General features: G+C 32.0%; 1 protein-coding gene across 2 annotated transcripts in view; it reads right to left on the reverse strand.

The window, feature by feature from the left end:
* Positions 1–12795, reverse strand: part of LOC118205122 (transmembrane protein 164) — a 382545-nt gene that overhangs the window by 41686 nt on the left and 328064 nt on the right. For both annotated transcript variants that reach the window (XM_085807036.1, XM_085807035.1), the window contains one exon: positions 9078–9178. In XM_085807036.1, coding sequence (XP_085663162.1) covers positions 9078–9178 — 101 coding nt within the window. The remainder of the gene's footprint in view (positions 1–9077; positions 9179–12795) is intronic.

The raw sequence follows: 12795 nt of genomic DNA on the forward strand, positions 1-12795 counted from the left end.
TGTTTACATTCTTTCCCTTGAACGGACCTACATGCCTTACTCACCCTAAGCGAGATCTCGGAACAATAACATTCTTCCCCCTTTCAAATCAACATTCTCATCAGTTTGAATAGTCTCCCTTCTCTGCTATTCGATAAATCTTCCAGGACCCATCCTCTCTCCACCCCTGCCTTTTCTGCAATTTTTTTCAAAGGCGGACACGACTCCACCTGCCTCGCAATAATGAACTCTGACGTATTTCCCCTTCAGCATGAATGGATTTTTCTTGGCATTCTGCCAAATACAGATCCCATCAGTTTGGGTACAAGTACTTGTTGGATAGTTTTTAAGTAAGAAGGGAGCGAAAATGTCTCTAAACGGCACAGAAGCTATACAATTCTTACCTTTAATTTATTTTTAAGTTATGGTTTCATTTCATGCATTTTTCTTAATTGGTATGTCATATATCAGGACTTGAGTTTTTGCATCTATACGGCCCACGACGATGTCACGCGCAATTTAATCTATTGCAGCGTTTCTGTGTAATTTTAATTTTTTTCCCGCCATTTTTCTCGAGTGCGGCGTTTACGCTGATGCAGCCTTTCTTCCGGAAATTACGGTATATCAGGAGGCGTTTATTTCAGCTTCATCTCTGTCAAACTCAACAGTATCTCGGGAAAATTTAATGTGCGCTTAATTGAGTAGATGGCAGTACTTTACTGAAGATTTCAAGGGTTAAAGGTTAGAAGTTCTTTGGTTCAAAGTGCGCGGGATCTTTTTGTTGTAAAATGGCGTCCAGTTCTTTGAAACGTTATATAGATGATTTAGATGCTTCAACCGAAGATGATGATTTTGAAGGCATCGATACTAGTGATGCAGGTGAAACTGAGGAGAGTAACATTGAAAGTAGCAGTGAATCAACGGATAGCGGTGATGATATAGGAAATGCGGGAGACCTGGTGTGAAATAACTGCTTCTGGCCGATTGGGGCCCCCGCGGCTCCCTTTTACAGGTAATCCAGGTGTAACTTTTCCTGTAAAATAAACTACGCTCCTTTAGATATTTTAGAAATGTTTCTGGATTCAAATCTAATGGAAATAATTGTCAAAGAAACGAACAACTATGCAGAACAAGAAAGAAAAGCAAATCGGGCAAAGATATCAAGGTGCTCCCGCAGTAAAAAATGGATCCCTACAAATGACAGAGAAATGAAGCTATTCTTTGGGCTAATAATTCTTCAAGGTATTTTCCGAAAACCAAATCAGGCTATGTACTGGTCTCATCGAAGGATTTGGCATAAACCAGTTTACTCAAAAGTAATGCTCGTAAATCGTTTTATTTTGCTTTTTCGATATTTACATTTTTGCAATAATGAAGCTGGAAAAAAAGATGATTTTCCAAATCCAAAACTTTGGAAGCTGTATAAGGTGATAGAAAATTTAAGGGAAAAATTTTGTAATTTTTACATACCGGAAAGTGATGTATCGGTTGATGAAAGCTTGATGCCTTATAAAGGAAGGTTATCTTGGAAACAATATATTCCTATCAAACGTGCATGATTTGGAATGAAATTTTTTATGCTTTGTGAGGCAGAAACAAGGTATAGTTGTGACTTCATTATCTATACAGGAAACAGTAATGTCTTCAATGAATTGTATACAAATTATGGACTTTCTACAAAAGTCGTCATGCACCTATTGCATCGCTTTCTTGGAAATGGTTATTGTGTGACTGTAGATAACTATTACGTTTCACCCGAGCTTGTAGATTTACTTGTAGCCCAAAAAACAGATATTTATGGAACAGTAAGGATAAATAGACGAGATTTACCTACAGAATTCGCTAAAAGAAAATTGCAAAAATGTGAAATCATAGCTTTTCAAAGAGGTAAGATTTTGGCTATAAAGGTGGAAAGATAAGAAGGATGTGTGTTTGATGAGTAGTATTCATGATACTTCCATGGTCAGCCTCAAAAATTAAAAAAAAATGAAGATATACTCAAGCCGATGATTGTTTCTGACTACAATCTAACTATGGGTGGTGTAGATCACTGTGATCAGGAAATATCCTTTCTTCCAACAATCCGAAAATGTCAGAAAAAATAGTATAAAAAGATATTTTTACATTTACTAGACAAGGTACTCTGGAACTCATATTTGCTGTATAAAAATGTAGTTGGAAAACATATTACATTTTTAGAATTTCGAATCCAAGTTGTAGAAGAGCTTTTACATAAATACGATGATGCAGCTTCTGGACAAAAGAATGTTGGCAGACCACCTACACGATTCTGGTGTAGTGATTGTGGAGTTGGTTTGTGCTTGGAAAAGTGTTTCCAGTTGTACCACACAAGACTGAATTACTGAACTACTAATAGGTATTCACTTTTCCTTATTTTTTAGAAAACAATTAATTTTTTTTTCATTTTTTGAAAATAATGCTCCACTAGAAGCAAACTTTACAAGTGCCATGTTGAGTGGCAGCCGCCTCAAGCAAATATGCAGTGGCTACAAAAGTTTAAAAATCTGACCCATGTACTTCAAAATATAAATTTTTAACTACTAAGTATATTTTATTTTATACTAAACATTTGATTTTTGCAATAAAAAATTTGACAATTTGTGTACCCAAATCATCAAAATAACTTGACAGTTAAAGGGTTACGAAAACCCTCTCTTTTGGTTTTGGATCAGTTTAGCATCCATAGAACTGAAACCATAAAGAATAAAGCTAGAGAATTAAAAACCCAGATAGCTGTCATTCCTGGTGGACTGACTAGCCAAATGCAGCCTTTAGATGTATCCTTGAATAAGCCATTTAAGGAAAAAGTGCGAGAACGATGGAACAAGTGGATACGAGAGCCACATGACGCCCTCACACCCTCAGGTAGAATGAAGCGGCCCTCTATTTCACAAGTGTGCGAGTGAGTAAAAAGATCTTGGGAGGACGTAAAGGCTGAAGTAATTGTTGTCCTTTAAGAAGTGCGGAATCAGTAATGCTCTTGACGGAACAGAAGACGACGCATTATTCGAAGAAGGTGATACTAGCGATGATGGAAACACTAGTGATGACAATATTCTTGTTTTCAATGATGATGATAGTGAAAAGGATTTTTATGGTATTGAAAGTGATTAAAGTCTAATTTTATGATAGGCAACATTTTCCTTGAATCTGTGTTTTTTGTTGTTTCTGCTTTATTTTGTATTATGTTTGCTTGCCGTTCATTCATTTATTCATTACTGAAATTTACATATCATGTACAAAATAGTTTGCCGTTTGTTAATTTTTCTTAATAAAAATATTTTTGGTAGTTGCATTCAATGATTGTTTATTTGGTTTTTACGAAACGCGAGAACTAAAAGAAACTACATTTTAAGTTACTGGACTATTTAAACTTTTTTTCCTTGTGTGTGGCCTTCTAAATAAGGGTGCGTCTTACATGCCGTCAAATACGGTAGTTATTGAAGCAATACATGACAAAGCAACCAATCAAGCCTGCTACAAGATATGGATGCAGTATGATGAAAATGGATTTATCAGCCAATTTGACATTTATAATGGCAAAATAGGTGAAGAAGCAGAAAAACATTTAGCAGAAAGAGTCGTCAAAAAATTTGTTGAGAAAAATCACATTGTGCTCTATTAGTTGAGAAAAATCACAACTTTTTATGGACAGTTTTTCATGATGCACAATTTATTTTGATTTCTAAAAACGTAAAAAATATGCTGTGGAACAGTAAATGTGAACAGGAAAAACCTGCCTAAAAACCTTAAAGAAGAACCTGCCTTAGGAACAGGAGATTTTGATTTCTCAGTTAGCAGCGGCATGACTGCATGCATGAAATGGGAAGCTAAGAGATGAAAATGTCTTATCAAATCGAAATCATCCGACTCATAATCTTCAAGAGCAAAGAAATGAAAATGACGGAACTATGAAAAACATTCCCTGCCCAAAAGGCTATTCTGGACTATAATAGTAACATGGAATTGGTAGACCACTTCGATTATTTAAGAAGCATACACAAAATACACGCAATAATTGCAAGGATGATTTCTTACCTTCTGCAGCAGTTAAATACCATTCCCACATAATCACGTCCCCTCCACATCAACCAGGTGAGTTCATTGAAAAATGTGAGGATGGTCACAATATTTTTGCTTGTCAGTGTATATTTCATTTCTGTTGGTATATTTCATTTCTGTTGGTGGGTGTAGGAGGCCCCAGCTCACTGGTTTGTCTGGGTGACCATAATTCTATAAAGGTGACACTGCCTTACACCCTGTGATTTTTTGCTTTGAGGATGTGCTTAAGACAATCTTAATGTGCTCTTACTGCCAGTAATATTAGAATTCCAGCTTGTTTGGTAACCATCAGCAGGGAAATTTTACTATGGGTCAAACTGGGATATTCTGTGGATATGTATCATGCAACAAAAGGAACACATATTCAACCTTTATAGCATTTTTATATCTGATAAACTCTCACTTATTTCATGAACTACTCATTTTGTTATTTATAATGTGTTATAAAATGACACTTTTAAAAATTTATGAATCACATATCTGAGTATTTATAAGTTTTATTGTGATATATTTAACTGCATGCCTTTCTCTTGAACTGTGGTAATTAATTTAATTTATTTGATAAAGAAAACTGCTCTAAATCACAAAGTACAAATAAAATCAAAATGTTGTATCTCTTTTAGCAGACTAGCTGTTCCAATAAAGCTGATGACTTACCCATTTAAAATTCATTAAACTCAGGTGAGAAATGAATTTTTCTCTTAAGTTTGTGCATAACAATTTCAATATTCAATCCTCATATTTATCCAATTTCAGAACATTTCAAGTATACATGACTAATTAGAATCTGTCACCAGTTCATAATCTTTCTTTCTATATATATATATATACAGGGTGGTCATAAAGAAACTTTGCCAACATCTGCATTTCTAACGTCTGTTCTGGTTAACAGATTGATATGCGATTGCAAACATAGTTATTCGGAGGTATGTGCTCAAGATTCCATGAATAGCAACATGGGCGCTCAAGGTTATGGTTATTACAGAAACTCACAAATGTCAGATTGCAGTGACGGTTATGTACTGCAGGAATTGCGTTGGTGGAATGCACTCAATGACATTATTTGGATGCAAGATGGTGCACCTCCATATATAGCAAGGTCTGTTAAAAGGGTCCTGGAACAGCATTTTGGTGATCGCATCATCTCGCACCATTCTCCTTTTCCGTGGTCTCTGCAATCCCCTGATCATGGAGGGATTTCTGGTTTTGGGAATATCTCAAACCCAGAGTTTACCTGTGCAATCCACAAACTTTGTCGGATTTAAAGGATTCTATACAGCGTGAGATTGCAAACATCATGCCAAGTTGTGTTCCGCGGTATTGTCCACCGTTTCCTGCATGCAATGCATACTTGCCTGTGATGGCAACCATGTGAAAAATGTTTGATCCAAATAGAAGCATTCTTTTTTCTGATACGTGTTGTTATCAGTGATAGGTGTCTTGTCTCTGTCGTATGCAGATTTTCTGCATGCGCCCAGATCGTGTTTCGTTGGCTGGTTCTCAGAACTCTTTTTTGTGCATGCATAACACGTTCGTTTTTGGACATATTGGTACCACTCCGACACTACTTAGGGTTTTCACACGCATTGAAAATTTTGCGACCAGAAAAAGTTGGCATTGCCAGCTGACATTTTCGAGTTTCTGTAACTATAACCGTAACTGCCCCTCTGTTGCCTTTCACAGAATCTCGAGCTCATACCTCTGAATAATTATATTTGTAATCTCATCTTGATTGGTTAACTGGAACGGATGCTAGAAGTGCATATGTTGGCAAAGTTTCTTTATGATCACCTTGTATATGCATAAAATAAAGTGAATAATCTTTAGATTAAACTAAATAAATTTAATGCAGTTTTTTAAATAACATCTTGTTGTGCAGCTACTCATCTGTTTCCAATACATCAGCTCTTTTCTAAGCAGATTCTTTTCTGAACCAAACAGTAAATATCTCTTTGTGAAGACACTGTTAAGACATTTGCTGAACATTACCTATCATTGACAACTTTTTGAAATGAAAGGGAGGGATCTGCAAAAAAAGCTCGAAATAACAAAGGAGGAGGAAAATATTAAATATTTTAGCCCTCTTTGTGAACAGTACCTGGCACTTTAGAAGAAATTAATCTTTATTAAATTTAATTTTTTTTATTATTTTTCCCTCCAGAGATCTATACTTAAGGAGTTGAAAGATAAGTTGAGGAAAAAAGGTTAAAATAGAGAGCAGATATAAAAATGTCAAATTAAGCACAGCACGACTGAACATGTGGTAAATGAAGATGCAACTAAGACTATATGTGATCCTAATAAAGAAGCAAACATTTATTAATAAAATATTGTCAATGGAAGCTAGGTATCATTTCATAACAAGTACCAACAATTATATAAAACATTCATTGTACACGTAGTTATGCTTTATTAAGTATGCCAAAGCATTCAATTCTTCATAAACTACATAATAATAAATAATTTTTAAGTAGTTGATTTATATATGTACTTACTATTTGTATAATGGAGGGATATAGTTATGTGGTGAGGTCTTCTGCAAAGGACCGGCATATTTGAGATAAATAATGGCATAGAATATCATTAATAGCACATTTTTCTGAGATGATTACTTCCATAAAACAAAACTGTTTAGAGTACTAATTCAGAAGTCAAACAACAAAAACTGTTTAGAGTAATATGTTACCAGGGAGGGGGGTTGATAGCATTTTCTTTGAAAAAGCATATACTGAATTAAATATTCATACACATTTCTACACATGGAAATTAAGTACTTTTAAGAACCATTAATGAAAAGAATTAAGGACCTATCAGCAAATAGGAATTGAATAAATTCAATTAAAAATAATCTATACCTAAATTTCACTTTTATAATACCACCCTAAAAGTAAAATACATCTGTAAGTAGGATGCACTATTATTAAACATAACTTAACTAACATGCTTCTTAATAAGTTTGAGAATAAAATAAGCTTTGAAAAATAAAAATAAACAATGAAATTTATCAGGTAGTATTGAATATTTTATACTTGTAATAGTTTGGCATATTTGAAAGAAGATAAGTGATATTTTATTTATGTTTCATTAACAGTTAGCTTTATGTTGAATTTTTTATGTCTCATTTTGTCATGTATTCAGCCTAGAGGTTTAGTAAATAGTGGGTAGATTTCATGTGAAGCAGCATAGTTTAAAATGAAGGCTGTTGTCACTGCTGCTTGTCTAGAGAGAGACCTTGCTGATCAGAACAAACCTGAAAGGCCTGATGTAGGCATTGTTGGTAGGTTTTGAAAGTTGGGCTCTGTCTAACACAGTTAGTGTCGTAGCTTCATGTAGAGTTCCAGCTGTTTTAACTCAGTTAATATATTTTAAGGTTCCAATAAGCCACTAAAGCATTACAGGTAATAAGTTGTTTTGTATTATTTTAAGTCTCACTAGATGCAAAAAATAAGTTTTACATCAATTTTTAAATTTTTGTGTTTTATATTGTGACCACGGTAAGGATTAATGAAAGGCAATAACTCTCTTAAATATGCAGAGATAATTTTTAAGGGTAAGCAGTTAGTTATAAGTAATTAAATTAGATAGTTAGATAACCTTAGTCATTACAGATTTACAAGGCCACTATTAAATAGATTTTATTTATTTTTTAACAATATTTGTTAAAAAAGCCCTATCAAAATCACAATCTAATAAAATTTCACAGTTAAAATACATGCTATTTGACAATAATTCTTAAACGATATTAGAATACACATTAAAAGCTACAAAACATTTATCTTTTGTAGCAACAACACTCAACAAAATATTTATGCATCTTTTTAATTTGAAGCCTTCCTAGATATTTTGGCTAATCTACATCGATTTCCTTCTCTATAAGCATCTTTTCTAACAATTTGAAATTTGTGTCAACATGCAAACCAACGTTCTCACTAGCTCTCTGTGTCCTAACTTGTGAACCTCTCCAAATATACGTATGAAAATTTACTTGATCTGGTAAAAGTTAAATTGTTTCAACCCCCCGACAGACATGAAGCAAATTATCGCTATGTCTGAAAGTAACTTAGGTTGAAATAAGTCTTATTTTAAAAGGACTTAAAACATAAAGGCAGGTTCTTTTGCTAACAAAACCAATTACAGCTCATGGTGATGCAATTAAACAAGAAGAATCAAATTTAAACTAAAAATGTGGACTAATGGTCAAAGACTATATTGTATTAGGCTTTTTAAAGCAGGAGGGATGAAAAATGTGCAATGCCCTTGCCGGTACTCAAACCATGGACCTCTGGATATGCCCAGCGTGATGACCACTACACTACGAAGGCATGCTAAAAAGGCAGGAGAAATACCTTATAATACAATTTAACTTTAAGTTGGTTCAGTAACTCTTTCGTCATAACAAATTCAAATGTCGGCAGTGGTAATGCAAAGACCAATAATTACAAATTATCAGAGCTGGCAGGAACTAATGCAGGGAGCTAGTGGAGGTCAGAAACACACTCTTGTCTTCACTCCAAAAACCTCAGTTTAAAAATAAAAATGAGAAATTATAAAAATGGGAAATTATAGTAAAGGCTGAAATTATAAAAAATTGAGTAATTTACATAATAATAACTGTACATATCTTTGATGAATAATTTTCTTTTCCTTTACATATTCAGTTTCATTCTTCCACATTTCCTTTTCATTTTAGAATTTTTGGTTTTAATTAAAGATCTCTGTTATTAAAAAAAAAATTAAAAAAAAATAATAAAAAATAAAAATAAATAAATAAATGCATTTAGAATTTACATAAACAGTTGCTAGTTTTATTTCTTTACTAATATACATGGTCACCTTATGAAGCTATCTTATACTTCAGTATGGTAGTTTACGAGGCACTTAAACTTAAACAAAAATTCTGAATATAATGCACTTTCTACCATTAACGATGCTTCTGAAGTTTAAGTAACACATGGTTTCTTCATATTTACATTACAACTAACTCATTTACTATAGATTATTGCAAGAAATATTACCATTCCCAGAATCTGAAGAGGTAAGAAATGATACAGGAATAGAAGACCTAGAGTCAATACTGCCCAGCTCATATCATCCAAATGTTCAACAGTATAAATACCTGGAGATTCAAAAGATTAACATCACACAAACTGGAATAGAAAATATGCATTATAATAATTGTCACAATGAAAGGGAATATATAGAAAGTATGTCTTCTTTGCAGAAATGAATAATTTTAGTAAAATGAAATTTTTATACTTTATTTGAGCAATATACAAGGAAACACTATTAACTATAAATTGAGAACTTCTTAACTAAAAAAATGATCCATTACATTGGTGAATTAAAAACCAATTATACAAAATTAGTCATCACTAATTTTTTTCTATAAAACTTTGTTTTTACAGTTAATAGTATTAACACATTAATTATAATTACACTAAAAATATATTCACAGAAGCAAAAGAATTTCTAAAATCAAAATTGCCAAAAGACATCGTGAAATGGTGAACAAAAATAAACAATAAAATGAGCAATTAGGATTAAATAAAATGTAAGCTGATAAAATATTAATAATGTAAGTTAAATCAATGATAAATACATAAGTAGTAAAATAATTACATAATGTAGTAAATAAAATAATAAAACAAATAAAAGCCGAGTCAGCAATGATAGCATCGCTTTAAATATGTTAGTGAAATAAATTGCATTACAGCTAAAGTGAAAATTATTGGTCAGATAATTAAAATTATACTGGCTTCTAAACTCATCAGAGAAAAACTTAGAAGCCAGCAACTTTCCTAATCTTATTATGGTGTCACCATTCAGATGATAGAACATCTTTAAGGTCATCTTAAACAAATATTCACACTGAATATGATGGTAACAACACTTATGAAGTTGCTTCACCATCTTCCTTAATTAACGATGCAATCTCTTACCTATACAGACAAATTTCTGGTCAAAATAGGACATATCAGGACAATGTCTATCTGACAGAAAAACAGGGATTGTTCTGTGTTGTTTTTATAGCTCATTAGAGTAGTAAAATGATGACCACTGAGAAATGAGAAATAGGATTGCTTCAATGACAGATGCCAAATAGAATCATTTCAGCTGTTTTTACTGTGTTTAAAGTACAATGAGCACCATCGAGGAATACGATAGATTCTCTGCAAAAACACATCACTGTATTCTTCTGGTAATGCATAATTTAATGTAATAATCTCATAATATAATAAGAGTAATTAAATATATTCTTTCTATTTATTTATGTACTGTTGCTTTTCATGTGCTTTAATGGTAAGATTATCAGTTTCTTTAGTTTTGATCATGGTTCACAAATAGTAGCAACAGATGGGTGGTAGGTCACCTGTTGCAAGAATACCAAGTTTTATGTTCTAATATTATTTCCAACAATTAAAGCCTGGCCACAAAAATATTAACTTTAATTAATTTGATGCAAAATTTGTAATAAGTAATTTCAAAATCCTCCTTTTTCATATTCAAATAATTGTACAATATTGACATTATCAGATATTACTTTAAAAATTAAGTATGCCATTTCAATAATCTTCACTCTATACCCAGCACTATGTGTGGCCTTTATAAATTACAGGCAGATAGTTTTAATATCAAAACAAAGAAGCCTAAGGAAATCTAATGTGATATGACACATAAACTATGCAAGACTAGAAGGAAAATTTAAAACTACATTACATATAAAATCCAATGTGACTCTTGAAGTTTAAATCATTAGTTTTTGATACATCAGTTGGCTCAGAACATCTTAACAGATCAAGAACAAATCATTGTTTTACTTTAAAGAAAGAAATTAAATGTATGTTAAGAGTGTACCATCTACATCTACAGCCTCTCGCTGTAACCAGCAAATATAGTCATGTTACTAAAAGAAAAAGAGTGGAACGAGATCTGACTAATGATATTATTTTTCGGTCTCATGATGGAGGAGAGAGAATGTCTATTCCATTTTCCTGTTACCTCTATGGTAAAAATATCAACGAATTTAAAATCTTAATCTTTTGTGTTTTTTTAACTGTTTAATGACATTTAAAGTAGCTTTGATAACATGAACAGAGTGAAAAAAATATATATTTAATAAAAATTTTTACACCATTTTCTCCTAAATAAAGTACAGGAAATTTAAATATGCAATAACAGTATCATTTTTATGTTTTTTAACATTATGTTTCCTTCAATTACACATAAACTTTCAAAAACCTGCCACGAGAGAGACAAAGTAAAAAAGAAAGTATTTTAATGATTAAATGTTTTATAACAGGTGCTTGAAAACACAACCACCAACAATAATACATGCAGGGGTTATGCAAGGATTGGCATATATTAGCAAAAACCTGACATATTTCTGGCACATTTTTTGGAACAACTTACAGGCTGGCCACTAGAAATTTATTGGATTTTCATTGATTATTTTGCTAATTTGTACCTAGGGGGAAATCCAATACTAATTCCTTGACAGGAAGGTGGTCTAAAAAATATGGGTTGAGCTATGAAGCAGATGTTGGAAATTCTAGATGTTGAAATAAAAAAAAAAAAAAAAAAAAAAAAAAAAAAAAAAATTTTTTTTGACATTGGTAAGTGTTGAAAGTTAGCTGTACTTTATCTGACCCAGTTAGTGACATAGCGTTGTGTATACCTGAAGTTGTAACCCAGTTAATATACAGTATTTAATATAACGTTCCAATAAGCCACTTTTAAGTACTAAAAATTGTTTTGTATTAAGTCTCATTAGCTGCAAAGAATTAATTTTTACATTTTTGTCTTATATTTTGCATACAATAAGGTTAAGGAAATGAGAACTCACTTTAACATGTACAGATAACTTAAGAAAGAGCAGTTAGTTACAAATAATTAAATACGTATTTAGATACTCTTAGTCTTAATAGATTTACATGATCCAAATTATATTTTTTTCTAAAAAATATCCATTAAAAAGCACTAATTAACATTTTACAGCAGTTATTATTTATGACAATGATTCTACAATATTAGTATAACTATGCATTAAACTCTACAAAAACCTGTTTTGCAGCAACAACAAACAACAAAATGTTTATGCATCTTTTTAACTTGAAGATTTTAAAGATATTTTAACTAATTTTTATTGACGTCCTTTAATTTAGCATCTTTTCTAAGTTTGTTTCAATAAACAAATCAATGTTCCCAATAGGATCTGCTTCAGCTCCTAATTTGTTAATATTTTAAAAATGCAGCTTTGAAGAATAATTTTTTAAATTGTTATATGACCAATTTCTTTTCTCAATAAATTTCCTCTTCATTTCGGAATTTTCAGACTTAATTTACGATTTTTGTTATTCTAAAGAACTGCATGTACTAAGAATGTATAGAAGAAACTGCTAATTTTGCTTCTTTAAATATATGAGTATTGAAAATAAATGTGAGAAGATATAAGGTCCAGTACTGGAGCCACTGTGGCAGAATTTTTTTGTTTCCATGTACTTCCAAAAATTCTCCAAAAGAAAATTCATTAAAAATTTCCCATAAAACACATCCATTACGCATTAACAACCATGAAGACACTTTATTTCGTCCCATTTTTTCTAGGAACTGTAGGTCTATAAATCTTGCCTCTAGACCTTCTGAGGTGCAACGTCTAAAATTCAAAAGAAAAATTATCCCTACCAATTCTGTAACAGCAAAAAAGCCAGAAGATTTTCGGAAAAAGAAAATTCA

The sequence above is a fragment of the Stegodyphus dumicola genome, chromosome X1 (assembly GCF_044657685.1).
Source record: "Stegodyphus dumicola isolate Sdum_Otavi_A_Nest chromosome X1, ASM4465768v1".
NCBI classification, from domain to species: domain Eukaryota; kingdom Metazoa; phylum Arthropoda; class Arachnida; order Araneae; family Eresidae; genus Stegodyphus; species Stegodyphus dumicola.